Source organism: Salvelinus fontinalis, unplaced genomic scaffold (genome assembly GCF_029448725.1).
Source record: "Salvelinus fontinalis isolate EN_2023a unplaced genomic scaffold, ASM2944872v1 scaffold_0118, whole genome shotgun sequence".
Classification (NCBI taxonomy): Eukaryota; Metazoa; Chordata; class Actinopteri; order Salmoniformes; family Salmonidae; genus Salvelinus; species Salvelinus fontinalis.
Window position 1 is genome coordinate 254,245 of NW_026600327.1, and position 19,994 is coordinate 274,238.

The following is a 19,994-nucleotide window of genomic DNA, read 5'->3' on the forward strand; positions in this document are numbered from 1 at the left end:
GTCCTGACAGTCTGTCTGTTATCTCTCTCTGTCTATATGTATTCTGTGGAGAACAGAGGAACTAGTCCTGACAGTCTGCCTGTTATCTCTCTCTGTCTATATGTATTCTGTGGAGAACAGAGGAACTAGTCCTGACAGTCTGTCTGTTATCTCTCTCTCTGTCTATATGTATTCTGTGGAGAACAGAGGAACTAGTCCTGACAGTCTGTCTGTTATCTCTCTCTGTCTATATGTATTCTGTGGAGAACAGAGGAACTAGTCCTGACAGTCTGTCTGTTATCTCTCTCTGTCTATATGTATTCTGTGGAGAACAGAGGAACTAGTTCTGACAGTCTGTCTGTTATCTCTCTCTGTCTATATGTATTCTGTGGAGAACAGAGGAACTAGTCCTGACAGTCTGTCTGTTATCTCTCTCTCTGTCTATATGTATTCTGTGGAGAACAGAGGAACTAGTCCTGACAGTCTGTCTGTTATCTCTCTCTGTCTATATGTATTCTGTGGAGAACAGAGGAACTAGTCCTGACAGTCTGTCTGTTATCTCTCTCTGTCTATATGTATTCTGTGGAGAACAGAGGAACTAGTTCTGACAGTCTGTCTGTTATCTCTCTCTCTGTCTATATGTATTCTGTGGAGAACAGAGGAACTAGTTCTGACAGTCTGTCTGTTATCTCTCTCTCTGTCTATATGTATTCTGTGGAGAACAGAGGAACTAGTCCTGCAGTTTATCTGTCTGTTATCTCTCTCTCTGTCTATATGTATTCTGTGGAGAACAGAGGAACTAGTCCTGACAGTCTGTCTGTTATCTCTCTCTGTCTATATGTATTCTGTGGAGAACAGAGGAACTAGTCCTGACAGTCTGTCTGTTATCTCTCTCTCTGTCTATATGTATTCTGTGGAGAACAGAGGAACTAGTCCTGCAGTTTATCTGTCTGTTATCTCTCTCTCTGTCTATATGTATTCTGTGGTGAACAGAGGAACTAGTCCTGACAGTCTGTCTGTTATCTCTCTCTCTGTCTATATGTATTCTGTGGTGAACAGAGGAACTAGTCCTGACAGTCTGTCTGTTATCTCTCTCTCTGTCTATATGTATTCTGTGGAGAACAGAGGAACTAGTTCTGACAGTCTGTCTGTTATCTCTCTCTCTGTCTATATGTATTCTGTGGAGAACAGAGGAACTAGTCCTGACAGTCTGTCTGTTATCTCTCTCTCTGTCTATATGTATTCTGTGGAGAACAGAGGAACTAGTCCTGACAGTCTGTCTGTTATCTCTCTCTCTGTCTATATGTATTCTGTGGAGAACAGAGGAACTAGTCCTGACAGTCTGTCTGTTATCTCTCTCTCTGTCTATATGTATTCTGTGGAGAACAGAGGAACTAGTTCTGACAGTCTGTCTGTTATCTCTCTCTGTCTATATGTATTCTGTGGAGAACAGAGGAACTAGTCCTGACAGTCTGTCTGTTATCTCTCTCTCTGTCTATATGTATTCTGTGGAGAACAGAGGAACTAGTCCTGACAGTCTGTCTGTTATCTCTCTCTCTGTCTATATGTATTCTGTGGAGAACAGAGGAACTAGTCCTGACAGTCTGTCTGTTATCTCTCTCTCTGTCTATATGTATTCTGTGGAGAACAGAGGAACTAGTCCTGACAGTCTGTCTGTTATCTCTCTCTCTGTCTATATGTATTCTGTGGAGAACAGAGGAACTAGTCCTGACAGTCTGTCTGTTATCTCTCTCTCTGTCTATATGTATTCTGTGGAGAACAGAGGAACTAGTTCTGACAGTCTGTCTGTTATCTCTCTCTGTCTATATGTATTCTGTGGAGAACAGAGGAACTAGTCCTGACAGTCTGTCTGTTATCTCTCTCTGTCTATATGTATTCTGTGGAGAACAGAGGAACTAGTCCTGACAGTCTGTCTGTTATCTCTCTCTCTGTCTATATGTATTCTGTGGAGAACAGAGGAACTAGTCCTGACAGTCTGTCTGTTATCTCTCTCTCTGTCTATATGTATTCTGTGGAGAACAGAGGAACTAGTCCTGACAGTCTGTCTGTTATCTCTCTCTGTCTATATGTATTCTGTGGAGAACAGAGGAACTAGTCCTGACAGTCTGTCTGTTATCTCTCTCTGTCTATATGTATTCTGTGGAGAACAGAGGAACTAGTCCTGACAGTCTGTCTGTTATCTCTCTCTGTCTATATGTATTCTGTGGAGAACAGAGGAACTAGTCCTGACAGTCTGTCTGTTATCTCTCTCTGTCTATATGTATTCTGTGGAGAACAGAGGAACTAGTCCTGACAGTCTGTCTGTTATCTCTCTCTCTGTCTATATGTATTCTGTGGAGAACAGAGGAACTAGTCCTGACAGTCTGTCTGTTATCTCTCTCTCTGTCTATATGTATTCTGTGGAGAACAGAGGAACTAGTCCTGCAGCTTAACTCTTGGAGTTGTTAAGTGTTTTCGTTTCAGAAGCTTCAAGAGCAACATTCAGTGCATTCCATACTGCTGTTGCAGTCAATTACACGCACGCACGTGAACATACACAATTAAATCAACGGCATAGACTCCACTCTAAAGACAGTGCATTGGGAAAGTATTCAGACCCCTTGACTTTTAACACGTTTTACTTTACAGCCTTATTCTACACACAATACCCCAGAATGACATCACAATACCCCAGAATGACATCACAATACCCCATAATGACATCACAATACCCCATAATGACATCACAATACCCCCATAATGACATCACAATATTATTATTAATTTCATGTAATAATTTGTAATTATCTGGTTTTAAATGGACTTAAACCACTGCAGGGTGGTTGATAACTGTGTTCTGACAATAGGTTATACTAATCTGTATTAATGTGTGTGTGTGTGTGTGTGTGTGTGTGTGTGTGTGTGTGTGTGTGTGTGTGTGTGTGTGTGTGTGTGTGTGTGTGTGTGTGTGTGTGTGTGTGTGTGTGTGTGTGTGTGTGTGTGTGTGTGTGTGTGTGTGTGTGTGTGTGTGTGTGTGTGTGTTCTCTGTCCTCTAGAACCTGCGTGTGCGATGTAGTGAAGGAGTAGAGTTCTACACTCGCTCGGCTCAGAAGGTCCGAGGTTCTCTCAGTCAGAGATACATGCTGATAGACGGAGACAGAGCTGTGACTGGATCATACAGGTACCCTGACCTCTGACCCTCTCAGTCAGAGATACATGCTGATAGACAGAGCTGTGACTGGATCATACAGGTACCCTGACCTCTGACCCTCTCAGTCAGAGATACATGCTGATAGACAGAGCTGTGACTGGATCATACAGGTACCCTGACCTCTGACCCTCTCAGTCAGAGATACATGCTGATAGACAGAGCTGTGACTGGATCATACAGGTACCCTGACCTCTGACCCTCTCAGTCAGAGATACATGCTGGTAGACGGAGACAGAGCTGTGACTGGATCATACAGGTACCCTGACCTCTGACCCTGTATGTTCTCTCTCCTCAGCTTCACGTGGTCGGCGTCTCGTCTGGACCGGAACCTGATCACGGTTCTGAGCGGTCAGGCAGTGGAGACGTTCGACAAACAGTTCCGTGACCTCTACATGACCTCTAGGGGCGTGTCCCTCGCCAAGGTTCCGCTGGAGGAGGAGCCTATCCCTGACTTCACCCCCATCGCCACCCCCGCCCCTGTCTCCGCAGCCGTTGCTAGGAAACTAATCAACCCGAAATACGCCCTAGTTACGTCACAGGCTAAAGCTAACAATGCTAGCCCAGCTAGCTCCGCTAACGACTCTAGCAACAAGAACTCCACTACCCAAAATCCACTGGGACGGGTTCTAAAGCCTGCCAGAGAGCCAGTGGAGGCCCCGCCCCTCCACCCAGGACTAGCCAATCTGGAGAAGGTGTACCTGATCCCATACCTGCCCACCTGGCCGGAGCCGGACCCTCCCCGCGACGTGATTGGCTTCATCAATGTGAGAGACGCTTCCCGCCCCCAACAGGTTTGTTCCTCTCTACTGTTCCCCTTTCTCCTCACCCTAACCCTTTCTCCTCACCCTAACCCTTTCTCCTCACCCTAACCCTTTCTCCTCACCCTAACCCTTTCTCCTAACCCTAAAGCCCTTTCTCCTCACCCTAACCCTTTCTCCTCAACCTAAAGCCCTTTCTCCTCACCCCAACCCTTTCTCCTCACCCTAACCCTTTCTCCTCACCCTAACCCTTTCTCCTCACCCTAACCCTTTCTCCTCACCCTAACCCTTTCTCCTCACCCTAACCCTTTCTCCTCACCCTAACCCTTTCTCCTCACCCTAACCCTTTCTCCTAAAGCCCTTTCTCCTCACCCTAAAGCCCTTTCTCCTCACCCTAAAGCCCTTTCTCCTCACCCCAACCCTTTCTCCTCACCCCAACCCTTTCTCCTCACCCTAACCCTTTCTCCTCACCCTAACCCTTTCTCCTCACCCTAACCCTTTCTCCTCACCCTAACCCTTTCTCCTCACCCTAACCCTTTCTCCTCACCCTAACCCTTTCTCCTCACCCTAACCCTTTCTCCTCACCCTAACCCTTTCTCCTCACCCTAACCCTTTCTCCTCACCCTAACCCTTTCTCCTCACCCTAACCCTTTCTCCTAACCCTAAAGCCCTTTCTCCTCACCCTAACCCTTTCTCCTCAACCTAAAGCCCTTTCTCCTCACCCCAACCCTTTCTCCTCACCCTAACCCTTTCTCCTCACCCTAACCCTTTCTCCTCACCCTAACCCTTTCTCCTCACCCTAACCCTTTCTCCTCACCCTAACCCTTTCTCCTCACCCTAACCCTTTCTCCTCACCCTAACCCTTTCTCCTAAAGCCCTTTCTCCTCACCCTAAAGCCCTTTCTCCTCACCCTAAAGCCCTTTCTCCTCACCCCAACCCTTTCTCCTCACCCCAACCCTTTCTCCTCACCCTAACCCTTTCTCCTCACCCTAACCCTTTCTCCTCACCCTAACCCTTTCTCCTCACCCTAACCCTTTCTCCTCACCCTAACCCTTTCTCCTCACCCTAACCCTTTCTCCTCACCCTAACCCTTTCTCCTCACCCTAACCCTTTCTCCTCACCCTAACCCTTTCTCCTCACCCTAACCCTTTCTCCTCACCCCAACCCTTTCTCCTCACCCTAACCCTTTCTCCTCACCCTAACCCTTTCTCTAACACATGTATCTGACTCTCCCTACTATTGTTTTAATGAGGTAACGTGTGTTAGACCTGATAATGTATCTGACTCTTAACAGGTCCACCTCCAGAGAAGTCAACAGTTTGAGACCAGCCAAGCCATCAGGTTCACCTCTCCCTTCAGTATGCCTGAGAAACCCCTACCTGAGACTGCTACTCTACGGAATACACAGCACGACAAACACACGCCTGATACACAGAACCCTGATACGCCTGATACACAGAGCCCTGATACACAGAACCCTGATACACAGATCCCTGATACACAGATCCCTGATACACAGAACCCTGATACACAGAACCCTGATACACAGAACCCTGATACACAGATCCCTGATACACAGATCCCTGATACACAGATCCCTGATACGCCTGATACACAGAGCCCTGATACACAGAGCCCTGATACACAGAACCCTGATACACAGATCCCTGACACGCCTGATACACAGAACCCTGATACACAGATCCCTGACACGCCTGATACACAGAACCCTGACACAAACCCCTCCGCCCCTCCAGTCCCTAAACCTCGCACCCTGCAGCTCCTCATTAGCCCCGCCCATTCTCACCAGTCTGGCCGACCACAGGTCAGCCTGGTCCCCAGGACTGAAAGCCAATCAGGGACACCGCCTGCCTCCATCAGCCAATCAGAAACACTGATGGATACCAAGTCCCGCCATGGACCGAGAGATGAGGAGGAGGAGGAGGAGGAGGGGCTGGAGGAGGAGTGGCTAGATGAGGAGGAGGAAGGGTTGGAGGAGGGGCTGGAGGGGTGGCGGGGCAGCAGTACTCATGATGATAATGGCAGCACCACGGCACTATGTGACCAGACGGCCAATGACACGTCGTGTGACGACTTATACTACGAGTGCAACGAATCAGACCCCACAGAATCCTCGCCGGTGGCAAATGGGGTAACAGCAGAGTTGGGCCGGGTTGACGAGGGTCATCGTCATGGAAATGGGGTCCATGTGATGGCGAGGTTCTCCCAGAGCATGCTGGACCTTCGGCCTCACAGCCAATCAGACAACAGGGGAGTTCTAATGAGCCAATCACAGGACCGAAGAAGTCAACAGACACGGCCACAGCCACACAGACACATCGGACAGGTGAGACACCGTGGTTTAATAACCCCACTAGGAGAGGACCAGATTAGACCTAGGGGTCAACAGACACATCAGACAGGTGAGACACCGTGGTTTAATAACCCCACTAGGTGAGGACCAGATTAGACCTAGGGGTCAACAGACACATCAGACAGGTGGGACACCGTGGTTTAATAACCCCACTAGGAGAGGACCAGATTAGACCTAGGGGTCAACAGACACATCAGACAGGTGAGACACCGTGGTTTAATAACCCCACTAGGAGAGGACCAGATTAGACCTAGGGGTCAACAGACACATCAGACAGGTGAGACACCGTGGTTTAATAACCCCACTAGGAGAGGACCAGATTAGACCTAGGGGTCAACAGACACATCAGACAGGTGGGACACCGTGGTTTAATAACCCCACTAGGAGAGGACCAGATTAGACCTAGGGGTCAACAGACACATCAGACAGGTGAGACACCGTGGTTTAATAACCCCACTAGGAGAGGACCAGATTAGACCTAGGGGTCAACAGACACATCAGACAGGTGAGACACCGTGGTTTAATAACCCCACTAGGAGAGGACCAGATTAGACCTAGGGGTCAACAGACACATCAGACAGGTGAGACACCGTGGTTTAATAACCCCACTAGGAGAGGACCAGATTAGACCTAGGGGTCAACAGACACATCAGACAGGTGGGACACCGTGGTTTAATAACCCCACTAGGAGAGGACCAGATTAGACCTAGGGGTCAACAGACACATCAGACAGGTGAGACACCGTGGTTTAATAACCCCACTAGGAGAGGACCAGATTAGACCTAGGGGTCAACAGACACATCAGACAGGTGAGACACCCACACCGTAGTTTAATAACCCCACTAGGAGAGGACCAGATTATTGATGCAGCCAGAGAGTTGATGTGTCCGGTTGATGTGTCCGGTTGATGCAGCCAGAGAGTTGATGTGTCCGGTTGATGTGTCCGGTTGATGCAGCCAGAGAGTTGATGTGTCCGGTTGATGCAGCCAGAGAGTTGATGTGTCCGGTTGATGTGTCCGGTTGATGCAGCCAGAGAGTTGATGTGTCCGGTTGATGCAGCCAGAGAGTTGATGTGTCTGGTTGATGCAGCCAGAGAGTTGATGTGTCCGGTTGATGCAGCCAGAGAGTTGATGTGTCTGGTTGATGTGTCTGGTTGATGCAGCCAGAGAGTTGATGTGTCCGGTTGATGCAGCCAGAGAGTTGATGTGTCCGGTTGATGCAGCCAGAGAGTTGATGTGTCTGGTTGATGCAGCCAGAGAGTTGATGTGTCCGGTTGATGCAGCCAGAGAGTTGATGTGTCCGGTTGATGCAGCCAGAGAGTTGATATGTCTGGTTGATGCAGCCAGAGAATTGATGTGTCCGGTTGATGCAGCCAGAGAGTTGATGTGTCCGGTTGATGCAGCCAGAGAGTTGATGTGTCTGGTTGATGCAGCCAGAGAGTTGATGTGTCCGGTTGATGCAGCCAGAGAGTTGATGTGTCCGGTTGATGCAGCCAGAGAGTTGATGTGTCCGGTTGATGTGTCCGGTTGATGCAGCCAGAGAGTTGATGTGTCCGGTTGATGCAGCCAGAGAGTTGATGTGTCCGGTTGATATGTCCGGTTGATGCAGCCAGAGAGTTGATGTGTCTGGTTGATGCAGCCAGAGAGTTGATGTGTCCGGTTGATGCAGCCAGAGAGTTGATGTGTCCGGTTGATGTGTCCGGTTGATGCAGCCAGAGAGTTGATGTGTCTGGTTGATGCAGCCAGAGAGTTGATGTGTCCGGTTGATGCAGCCAGAGAGTTGATGTGTCCGGTTGATGTGTCCGGTTGATGCAGCCAGAGAGTTGATGTGTCCGGTTGATGCAGCCAGAGAGTTGATGTGTCTGGTTGATGCAGCCAGAGAGTTGATGTGTCCGGTTGATGCAGCCAGAGAGTTGATGTGTCCGGTTGATGCAGCCAGAGAGTTGATGTGTCCGGTTGATGCAGCCAGAGAGTTGATGTGTCTGGTTGATGCAGCCAGAGAGTTGATGTGTCCGGTTGATGCAGCCAGAGAGTTGATGTGTCCGGTTGATGCAGCCAGAGAGTTGATGTGTCCGGTTGATGCAGCCAGAGAGTTGATGTGTCCGGTTGATGCAGCCAGAGAGTTGATGTGTCCGGTTGATGCAGCCAGAGAGTTGATGTGTCCGGTTGATGCAGCCAGAGAGTTGATGTGTCCGGTTGATGTGTCCGGTTGATGCAGCCAGAGAGTTGATGTGTCCGGTTGATGCAGTCAGAGAGTTGATGTGTCCGGTTGATGCAGCCAGAGAGTTGATGTGTCCGGTTGATGCAGCCAGAGAGTTGATGTGTCCGGTTGATGCAGCCAGAGAGTTGATGTGTCCGGTTGATGTGTCCGGTTGATGTGTCCGGTTGATGTGTCCGGTTGATGTGTCCGGTTGATGCAGCCAGAGAGTTGATGTGTCCGGTTGATGTGTCCGGTTGATGCAGCCAGAGAGTTGATGTGTCCGGTTGATGCAGCCAGAGAGTTGATGTGTCCGGTTGATGCAGCCAGAGAGTTGATGTGTCCGGTTGATGCAGCCAGAGAGTTGATGTGTCCGGTTGATGCAGCCAGAGAGTTGATGTGTCTGGTTGATGCAGCCAGAGAGTTGATGTGTCCGGTTGATGCAGCCAGAGAGTTGATGTGTCCGGTTGATGCAGCCAGAGAGTTGATGTGTCCGGTTGATGCAGCCAGAGAGTTGATGTGTCCGGTTGATGCAGCCAGAGAGTTGATGTGTCCGGTTGATGCAGCCAGAGAGTTGATGTGTCCGGTTGATGCAGCCAGAGAGTTGATGTGTCCGGTTGATGTGTCCGGTTGATGCAGCCAGAGAGTTGATGTGTCCGGTTGATGTGTCCGGTTGATGTGTCCGGTTGATGTGTCTGGTTGATGCAGTCAGAGAGTTGATGTGTCTGGTTGATGCAGCCAGAGAGTTGATGTGTCCGGTTGATGCAGCCAGAGAGTTGATGTGTCTGGTTGATGCAGCCAGAGAGTTGATGTGTCCGGTTGATGCAGCCAGAGAGTTGATGTGTCCGGTTGATGCAGCCAGAGAGTTGATGTGTCCGGTTGATGCAGCCAGAGAGTTGATGTGTCCGGTTGATGTGTCCGGTTGATGCAGCCAGAGAGTTGATGTGTCCGGTTGATGTGTCCGGTTGATGCAGCCAGAGAGTTGATGTGTCCGGTTGATGCAGCCAGAGAGTTGATGCGTCCGGTTGATGCAGCAAGAGAGTTGATGTGTCCGGTTGATGCAGCCAGAGAGTTGATGTGTCTGGTTGATGCAGCCAGAGAGTTGATGTGTCCGGTTGATGCAGCCAGAGAGTTGATGTGTCCGGTTGATGCAGCCAGAGAGTTGATGTGTCCTGTTGATGCAGCCAGAGAGTTGATGTGTCCGGTTGATGTGTCCGGTTGATGCAGCCAGAGAGTTGATGTGTCCGGTTGATGCAGCCAGAGAGTTGATGCGTCCGGTTGATGCAGCAAGAGAGTTGATGTGTCCGGTTGATGCAGCCAGAGAGTTGATGTGTCTGGTTGATGCAGCCAGAGAGTTGATGTGTCCGGTTGATGCAGCCAGAGAGTTGATGTGTCCGGTTGATGCAGCCAGAGAGTTGATGTGTCCGGTTGATGCAGCCAGAGAGTTGATGTGTCCGGTTGATGCAGCCAGAGAGTTGATGTGTCCGGTTGATGCAGCCAGAGAGTTGATGTGTCCGGTTGATGCAGCCAGAGAGTTGATGTGTCCAGTTGATGCAGCCAGAGAGTTGATGTGTCCGGTTGATGTGTCCGGTTGATGCAGCCAGAGAGTTGATGTGTCCGGTTGATGCAGCCAGAGAGTTGATGCGTCCGGTTGATGCAGCAAGAGAGTTGATGTGTCCGGTTGATGTGTCCGGTTGATGCAGCCAGAGAGTTGATGTGTCCGGTTGATGCAGCCAGAGAGTTGATGCGTCCGGTTGATGCAGCAAGAGAGTTGATGTGTCCGGTTGATGCAGCCAGAGAGTTGATGTGTCTGGTTGATGCAGCCAGAGAGTTGATGTGTCCGGTTGATGCAGCCAGAGAGTTGATGTGTCCGGTTGATGCAGCCAGAGAGTTGATGTGTCTGGTTGATGCAGCCAGAGAGTTGATGTGTCCGGTTGATGCAGCCAGAGAGTTGATGTGTCCGGTTGATGCAGCCAGAGAGTTGATGTGTCCGGTTGATGTGTCCGGTTGATGCAGCCAGAGAGTTGATGTGTCCGGTTGATGCAGCCAGAGAGTTGATGTGTCTGGTTGATGCAGCCAGAGAGTTGATGTGTCCGGTTGATGTGTCCGGTTGATGCAGCCAGAGAGTTGATGTGTCCGGTTGATGCAGCCAGAGAGTTGATGTGTCCGGTTGATGCAGCCAGAGAGTTTATGTGTCCGGTTGATGCAGCCAGAGAGTTGATGTGTCCGGTTGATGCAGTCAGAGAGTTGATGTGTCCGGTTGATGCAGCCAGAGAGTTGATGTGTCCGGTTGATGCAGCCAGAGAGTTGATGTGTCCGGTTGATGCAGCCAGAGAGTTGATGTGTCCGGTTGATGCAGCCAGAGAGTTGATGTGTCCGGTTGATGCAGCCAGAGAGTTGATGTGTCCGGTTGATGTGTCCGGTTGATGCAGCCAGAGAGTTGATGTGTCTGGTTGATGCAGCCAGAGAGTTGATGTGTCCGGTTGATGCAGCCAGAGAGTTGATGTGTCCGGTTGATGTGTCCGGTTGATGCAGCCAGAGAGTTGATGTGTCCGGTTGATGTGTCCGGTTGATGCAGCCAGAGAGTTGATGTGTCCGGTTGATGCAGCCAGAGAGTTGATGTGTCCGGTTGATGCAGCCAGAGAGTTGATGTGTCTGGTTGATGCAGCCAGAGAGTTGATGTGTCCGGTTGATGTGTCCGGTTGATGCAGCCAGAGAGTTGATGTGTCCGGTTGATGCAGCCAGAGAGTTGATGTGTCCGGTTGATGCAGCCAGAGAGTTGATGTGTCCGGTTGATGCAGCCAGAGAGTTGATGTGTCCGGTTGATGCAGCCAGAGAGTTGATGTGTCCGGTTGATGCAGCCAGAGAGTTGATGTGTCCGGTTGATGCAGCCAGAGAGTTGATGTGTCCAGTTGATGCAGCCAGAGAGTTGATGTGTCCGGTTGATGTGTCCGGTTGATGCAGCCAGAGAGTTGATGTGTCCGGTTGATGCAGCCAGAGAGTTGATGTGTCCGGTTGATGCAGCCAGAGAGTTGATGTGTCCGGTTGATGTGTCCGGTTGATGCAGCCAGAGAGTTGATGTGTCTGGTTGATGCAGCCAGAGGGTTGATGTGTCCGGTTGATGCAGCCAGAGAGTTGATGTGTCCGGTTGATGTGTCCGGTTGATGCAGCCAGAGAGTTGATGTGTCCGGTTGATGTGTCCGGTTGATGCAGCCAGAGAGTTGATGTGTCCGGTTGATGCAGCCAGAGAGTTGATGTGTCCGGTTGATGCAGCCAGAGAGTTGATGTGTCTGGTTGATGCAGCCAGAGAGTTGATGTGTCCGGTTGATGCAGCCAGAGAGTTGATGTGTCCGGTTGATGCAGCCAGAGAGTTGATGTGTCCGGTTGATGCAGCCAGAGAGTTGATGTGTCCGGTTGATGTGTCCGGTTGATGCAGCCAGAGAGTTGATGTGTCTGGTTGATGCAGCCAGAGAGTTGATGTGTCCGGTTGATGCAGCCAGAGAGTTGATGTGTCCGGTTGATGTGTCCGGTTGATGCAGCCAGAGAGTTGATGTGTCCGGTTGATGTGTCCGGTTGATGCAGCCAGAGAGTTGATGTGTCCGGTTGATGCAGCCAGAGAGTTGATGTGTCCGGTTGATGCAGCCAGAGAGTTGATGTGTCTGGTTGATGCAGCCAGAGAGTTGATGTGTCCGGTTGATGTGTCCGGTTGATGCAGCCAGAGAGTTGATGTGTCCGGTTGATGCAGCCAGAGAGTTGATGTGTCCGGTTGATGCAGCCAGAGAGTTGATGTGTCTGGTTGATGCAGCCAGAGAGTTGATGTGTCCGGTTGATGCAGCCAGAGAGTTGATGTGTCCGGTTGATGCAGCCAGAGAGTTGATGTGTCCGGTTGATGCAGCCAAAGAGTCGATGTGTCCGGTTGATGTGTCCGGTTGATGCAGCCAGAGAGTTGATGTGTCTGGTTGATGCAGCCAGAGAGTTGATGTGTCCGGTTGATGCAGCCAGAGAGTTGATGTGTCCGGTTGATGTGTCCGGTTGATGCAGCCAGAGAGTTGATGTGTCCGGTTGATGTGTCCGGTTGATGCAGCCAGAGAGTTGATGTGTCCGGTTGATGCAGCCAGAGAGTTGATGTGTCCGGTTGATGCAGCCAGAGAGTTGATGTGTCTGGTTGATGCAGCCAGAGAGTTGATGTGTCCGGTTGATGCAGCCAGAGAGTTGATGTGTCCGGTTGATGCAGCCAGAGAGTTGATGTGTCCGGTTGATGTGTCCGGTTGATGCAGCCAGAGAGTTGATGTGTCCGGTTGATGCAGCCAGAGAGTTGATGTGTCCGGTTGATGCAGCCAGAGAGTTTATGTGTCCGGTTGATGCAGCCAGAGAGTTGATGTGTCCGGTTGATGCAGTCAGAGAGTTGATGTGTCCGGTTGATGCAGCCAGAGAGTTGATGTGTCCGGTTGATGCAGCCAGAGAGTTGATGTGTCCGGTTGATGCAGCCAGAGAGTTGATGTGTCCGGTTGATGCAGCCAGAGAGTTGATGTGTCCGGTTGATGTGTCCGGTTGATGCAGCCAGAGAGTTGATGTGTCTGGTTGATGCAGCCAGAGAGTTGATGTGTCCGGTTGATGCAGCCAGAGAGTTGATGTGTCCGGTTGATGTGTCCGGTTGATGCAGCCAGAGAGTTGATGTGTCCGGTTGATGTGTCCGGTTGATGCAGCCAGAGAGTTGATGTGTCCGGTTGATGCAGCCAGAGAGTTGATGTGTCCGGTTGATGTGTCCGGTTGATGCAGCCAGAGAGTTGATGTGTCCGGTTGATGCAGCCAGAGAGTTGATGTGTCCGGTTGATGCAGCCAGAGAGTTGATGTGTCCGGTTGATGCAGCCAGAGAGTTGATGTGTCCGGTTGATGCAGCAAGAGAGTTGAAGTGTCCGGTTGATGTGTCTGGTTGATGCAGCCAGAGAGTTGATGTGTCCGGTTGATGCAGCCAGAGAGTTGATGTGTCCGGTTGATGCAGCCAGAGAGTTGATGTGTCCGGTTGAAGCAGCCAGAGAGTTGATGTGTCCGGTTGATGCAGCCAGAGAGTTGATGTGTCCGGTTGATGCAGCCAGAGAGTTGATGTGTCCGGTTGATGCAGCCAGAGAGTTGATGTGTCCGGTTGATGCAGCCAGAGAGTTGATGTGTCCGGTTGATGCAGCCAGAGAGTTGATGTGTCCGGTTGATGCAGCCAGAGAGTTGATGTGTCCGGTTGATGCAGCCAGAGAGTTGATGTGTCCGGTTGATGTGTCCGGTTGATGCAGCCAGAGAGTTGATGTGTCCGGTTGATGCAGCCAGAGAGTTGATGTGTCTGGTTGATGCAGCCAGAGAGTTGATGTGTCCGGTTGATGTGTCCGGTTGATGCAGCCAGAGAGTTGATGTGTCCGGTTGATGCAGCCAGAGAGTTGATGTGTCCGGTTGATGTGTCCGGTTGATGCAGCCAGAGAGTTGATGTGTCCGGTTGATGCAGCCAGAGAGTTGATGTGTCTGGTTGATGCAGCCAGAGAGTTGATGTGTCCGGTTGATGTGTCCGGTTGATGCAGCCAGAGAGTTGATGTGTCCGGTTGATGCAGCCAGAGAGTTGATGTGTCCGGTTGATGCAGCCAGAGAGTTGATGTGTCCGGTTGATGCAGCCAGAGAGTTGATGTGTCCGGTTGATGCAGCCAGAGAGTTGATGTGTCCGGTTGATGCAGCCAGAGAGTTGATGTGTCCGGTTGATGCAGCCAGAGAGTTGATGTGTCCGGTTGATGCAGCCAGAGAGTTGATGTGTCCGGTTGATGCAGCAAGAGAGTTGAAGTGTCCGGTTGATGTGTCTGGTTGATGCAGCCAGAGAGTTGATGTGTCCGGTTGATGCAGCCAGAGAGTTGATGTGTCCGGTTGATGCAGCCAGAGAGTTGATGTGTCCGGTTGAAGCAGCCAGAGAGTTGATGTGTCCGGTTGATGCAGCCAGAGAGTTGATGTGTCCGGTTGATGCAGCCAGAGAGTTGATGTGTCCGGTTGATGCAGCCAGAGAGTTGATGTGTCCGGTTGATGCAGCCAGAGAGTTGATGTGTCCGGTTGATGCAGCCAGAGAGTTGATGTGTCCGGTTGATGCAGCCAGAGAGTTGATGTGTCCGGTTGATGCAGCCAGAGAGTTGATGTGTCCGGTTGATGTGTCCGGTTGATGCAGCCAGAGAGTTGATGTGTCCGGTTGATGCAGCCAGAGAGTTGATGTGTCTGGTTGATGCAGCCAGAGAGTTGATGTGTCCGGTTGATGTGTCCGGTTGATGCAGCCAGAGAGTTGATGTGTCCGGTTGATGCAGCCAGAGAGTTGATGTGTCCGGTTGATGTGTCCGGTTGATGCAGCCAGAGAGTTGATGTGTCCGGTTGATGCAGCCAGAGAGTTGATGTGTCTGGTTGATGCAGCCAGAGAGTTGATGTGTCCGGTTGATGTGTCCGGTTGATGCAGCCAGAGAGTTGATGTGTCCGGTTGATGCAGCCAGAGAGTTGATGTGTCCGGTTGATGCAGCCAGAGAGTTGATGTGTCCGGTTGATGCAGCCAGAGAGTTGATGTGTCCGGTTGATGCAGCCAGAGAGTTGATGTGTCCGGTTGATGCAGCCAGAGAGTTGATGTGTCCGGTTGATGCAGCCAGAGAGTTGATGTGTCCGGTTGATGCAGCCAGAGAGTTGATGTGTCCGGTTGATGCAGCCAGAGAGTTGATGTGTCCGGTTGATGTGTCCGGTTGATGCAGCCAGAGAGTTGATGTGTCCGGTTGATGTGTCCGGTTGATGCAGCCAGAGAGTTGATGTGTCCGGTTGATGCAGCCAGAGAGTTGATGTGTCCGGTTGATGCAGCCAGAGAGTTGATGTGTCCGGTTGATGCAGCCAGAGAGTTGATGTGTCTGGTTGATGCAGCCAGAGAGTTGATGTGTCCGGTTGATGCAGCCAGAGAGTTGATGTGTCCGGTTGATGCAGCCAGAGAGTTGATGTGTCCGGTTGATGCAGCCAGAGAGTTGATGTGTCTGGTTGATGCAGCCAGAGAGTTGATGTGTCTGGTTGATGCAGCCAGAGAGTTGATGTGTCTGGTTGATGCAGCCAGAGAGTTGATGTGTCCGGTTGATGTGTCTGGTTGATGCAGCCAGAGAGTTGATGTGTCCGGTTGATGTGTCCGGTTGATGCAGCCAGAGAGTTGATGTGTCCGGTTGATTTAGCCAGAGAGTTGATGTGTCCGGTTGATGCAGCCAGAGAGTTGATGTGTCCGGTTGATGTGTCCGGTTGATGTGTCCGGTTGATGCAGCCAGAGAGTTGATGTGTCCGGTTGATGCAGCCAGAGAGTTGATGTGTCCGGTTGATGCAGCCAGAGAGTTGATGTGTCCGGTTGATGCAGCCAGAGAGTTGATGTGTCCGGTTGATGCAGCCAGAGAGTTGATGTGTCCGGTTGATGCAGCCAGAGAGTTGATGTGTCCGGTTGATGTGTCCGGTTGATGCAGCCAGAGAGTTGATGTGTCCGGTTGATGCAGCCAGAGAGTTGATGTGTCCGGTTGATGCAGCCAGAGAGTTGATGTGTCCGGTTGATGCAGCCAGAGAGTTGATGTGTCCGGTTGATGTGTCCGGTTGATGCAGCCAGAGAGTTGATGTGTCCGGTTGACGCAGCCAGAGAGTTGATGTGTCCGGTTGATGCAGCCAGAGAGTTGATGTGTCCGGTTGATGTGTCCGGTTGATGCAGCCAGAGAGTTGATGTGTCCGGTTGATGCAGCCAGAGAGTTGATGTGTCCGGTTGATGTGTCCGGTTGATGCAGCCAGAGAGTTGATGTGTCCGGTTGATGTGTCTGGTTGATGCAGCCAGAGAGTTGATGTGTCCGGTTGATGTGTCCGGTTGATGCAGCCAGAGAGTTGATGTGTCCGGTTGATGTGTCCGGTTGATGCAGCCAGAGAGTTGATGTGTCTGGTTGATGCAGCCAGAGAGTTGATGTGTCTGGTTGATGCAGCCAGAGAGTTGATGTGTCCGGTTGATGCAGCCAGAGAGTTGATGTGTCCGGTTGATGTGTCCGGTTGATGCAGCCAGAGAGTTGATGTGTCCGGTTGATGCAGCCAGAGAGTTGATGTGTCCGGTTGATGCAGCCAGAGAGTTGATGTGTCCGGTTGATGCAGCCAGATAGTTGATGTGTCCGGTTGATGCAGCCAGAGAGTTGATGTGTCCGGTTGATGTGTCTGGTTGATGCAGTCAGAGAGTTGATGTGTCCGGTTGATGTGTCCGGTTGATGTGTCCGGTTGATGCAGCCAGAGAGTTGATGTGTCCGGTTGATGCAGCAAGAGAGTTGAAGTGTCCGGTTGATGTGTCTGGTTGATGCAGCCAGAGAGTTGATGTGTCCGGTTGATGCAGCCAGAGAGTTGATGTGTCCGGTTGATGCAGCCAGAGAGTTGATGTGTCCGGTTGAAGCAGCCAGAGAGTTGATGTGTCCGGTTGATGCAGCCAGAGAGTTGATGTGTCCGGTTGATGCAGCCAGAGAGTTGATGTGTCCGGTTGATGCAGCCAGAGAGTTGATGTGTCCGGTTGATGCAGCCAGAGAGTTGATGTGTCCGGTTGATGCAGCCAGAGAGTTGATGTGTCCGGTTGATGCAGCCAGAGAGTTGATGTGTCCGGTTGATGCAGCCAGAGAGTTGATGTGTCCGGTTGATGTGTCCGGTTGATGCAGCCAGAGAGTTGATGTGTCCGGTTGATGCAGCCAGAGAGTTGATGTGTCTGGTTGATGCAGCCAGAGAGTTGATGTGTCCGGTTGATGTGTCCGGTTGATGCAGCCAGAGAGTTGATGTGTCCGGTTGATGCAGCCAGAGAGTTGATGTGTCCGGTTGATGTGTCCGGTTGATGCAGCCAGAGAGTTGATGTGTCCGGTTGATGCAGCCAGAGAGTTGATGTGTCTGGTTGATGCAGCCAGAGAGTTGATGTGTCCGGTTGATGTGTCCGGTTGATGCAGCCAGAGAGTTGATGTGTCCGGTTGATGCAGCCAGAGAGTTGATGTGTCCGGTTGATGCAGCCAGAGAGTTGATGTGTCCGGTTGATGCAGCCAGAGAGTTGATGTGTCCGGTTGATGCAGCCAGAGAGTTGATGTGTCCGGTTGATGCAGCCAGAGAGTTGATGTGTCCGGTTGATGCAGCCAGAGAGTTGATGTGTCCGGTTGATGCAGCCAGAGAGTTGATGTGTCCGGTTGATGCAGCCAGAGAGTTGATGTGTCCGGTTGATGCAGCCAGAGAGTTGATGTGTCCGGTTGATGTGTCCGGTTGATGCAGCCAGAGAGTTGATGTGTCCGGTTGATGTGTCCGGTTGATGCAGCCAGAGAGTTGATGTGTCCGGTTGATGCAGCCAGAGAGTTGATGTGTCCGGTTGATGCAGCCAGAGAGTTGATGTGTCCGGTTGATGCAGCCAGAGAGTTGATGTGTCTGGTTGATGCAGCCAGAGAGTTGATGTGTCCGGTTGATGCAGCCAGAGAGTTGATGTGTCCGGTTGATGCAGCCAGAGAGTTGATGTGTCCGGTTGATGCAGCCAGAGAGTTGATGTGTCTGGTTGATGCAGCCAGAGAGTTGATGTGTCTGGTTGATGCAGCCAGAGAGTTGATGTGTCTGGTTGATGCAGCCAGAGAGTTGATGTGTCCGGTTGATGTGTCTGGTTGATGCAGCCAGAGAGTTGATGTGTCCGGTTGATGTGTCCGGTTGATGCAGCCAGAGAGTTGATGTGTCCGGTTGATTTAGCCAGAGAGTTGATGTGTCCGGTTGATGCAGCCAGAGAGTTGATGTGTCCGGTTGATGTGTCCGGTTGATGTGTCCGGTTGATGCAGCCAGAGAGTTGATGTGTCCGGTTGATGCAGCCAGAGAGTTGATGTGTCCGGTTGATGCAGCCAGAGAGTTGATGTGTCCGGTTGATGCAGCCAGAGAGTTGATGTGTCCGGTTGATGCAGCCAGAGAGTTGATGTGTCCGGTTGATGCAGCCAGAGAGTTGATGTGTCCGGTTGATGTGTCCGGTTGATGCAGCCAGAGAGTTGATGTGTCCGGTTGATGCAGCCAGAGAGTTGATGTGTCCGGTTGATGCAGCCAGAGAGTTGATGTGTCCGGTTGATGCAGCCAGAGAGTTGATGTGTCCGGTTGATGTGTCCGGTTGATGCAGCCAGAGAGTTGATGTGTCCGGTTGACGCAGCCAGAGAGTTGATGTGTCCGGTTGATGCAGCCAGAGAGTTGATGTGTCCGGTTGATGTGTCCGGTTGATGCAGCCAGAGAGTTGATGTGTCCGGTTGATGCAGCCAGAGAGTTGATGTGTCCGGTTGATGTGTCCGGTTGATGCAGCCAGAGAGTTGATGTGTCCGGTTGATGTGTCTGGTTGATGCAGCCAGAGAGTTGATGTGTCCGGTTGATGTGTCCGGTTGATGCAGCCAGAGAGTTGATGTGTCCGGTTGATGTGTCCGGTTGATGCAGCCAGAGAGTTGATGTGTCTGGTTGATGCAGCCAGAGAGTTGATGTGTCTGGTTGATGCAGCCAGAGAGTTGATGTGTCCGGTTGATGCAGCCAGAGAGTTGATGTGTCCGGTTGATGTGTCCGGTTGATGCAGCCAGAGAGTTGATGTGTCCGGTTGATGCAGCCAGAGAGTTGATGTGTCCGGTTGATGCAGCCAGAGAGTTGATGTGTCCGGTTGATGCAGCCAGATAGTTGATGTGTCCGGTTGATGCAGCCAGAGAGTTGATGTGTCCGGTTGATGTGTCTGGTTGATGCAGTCAGAGAGTTGATGTGTCCGGTTGATGTGTCCGGTTGATGCAGCCAGAGAGTTGATGTGTCCGGTTGATGCAGCCAGAGAGTTGATGTGTCCGGTTGATGCAGCCAGAGAGTTGATGTGTCCGGTTGATGTGTCCGGTTGATGCAGCCAGAGAGTTGATGTGTCCGGTTGATGCAGCCAGAGAGTTGATGTGTCCGGTTGATGCAGCCAGAGAGTTGATGTGTCTGGTTGATGCAGCCAGAGAGTTGATGTGTCCGGTTGATGCAGCCAGAGAGTTGATGTGTCTGGTTGATGCAGCCAGAGAGTTGATGTGTCCGGTTGATGTGTCCGGTTGATGCAGCCAGAGAGTTGATGTGTCTGGTTGATGCAGCCAGAGAGTTGATGTGTCTGGTTGATGTGTCCGGTTGATGCAGCCAGAGAGTTGATGTGTCCGGTTGATGTGTCCGTTTGATGCAGCCAGAGAGTTGATGTGTCCGGTTGATGCAGCCAGAGAGTTGATGTGTCCGGTTGATGCAGCCAGAGAGTTGATGTGTCCGGTTGATGCAGCCAGAGAGTTGATGTGTCCGGTTGATGCAGCCAGAGAGTTGATGTGTCCGGTTGATGCAGCCAGAGAGTTGATGTGTCCGGTTGATGTGTCTGGTTGATGCAGCCAGAGAGTTGATGTGTCCGGTTGATGCAGCCAGAGAGTTGATGTGTCCGGTTGATGCAGCCAGAGAG

The 19,994-nt window shown here is 51.1% G+C and overlaps 2 protein-coding genes across 3 annotated transcripts in view; one reads left to right on the forward strand and one right to left on the reverse strand.

The window, feature by feature from the left end:
- Window positions 1-19,994, reverse strand: part of LOC129843333 (sodium/mannose cotransporter SLC5A10-like) — a 174,417-nt gene that overhangs the window by 32,503 nt on the left and 121,920 nt on the right. The gene's annotated exons all lie outside the window — the stretch shown is intronic.
- LOC129843334 (protein FAM83G-like) overlaps window positions 1-19,994 on the forward strand; it is a 50,797-nt gene that overhangs the window by 7,973 nt on the left and 22,830 nt on the right. The window contains exons 3-5 of the mRNA XM_055911969.1: window positions 3,036-3,160; window positions 3,486-3,981; window positions 5,243-6,295. Of these exons, the coding sequence (XP_055767944.1) occupies window positions 3,036-3,160; window positions 3,486-3,981; window positions 5,243-6,295 (1,674 nt within the window). The remainder of the gene's footprint in view (window positions 1-3,035; window positions 3,161-3,485; window positions 3,982-5,242; window positions 6,296-19,994) is intronic.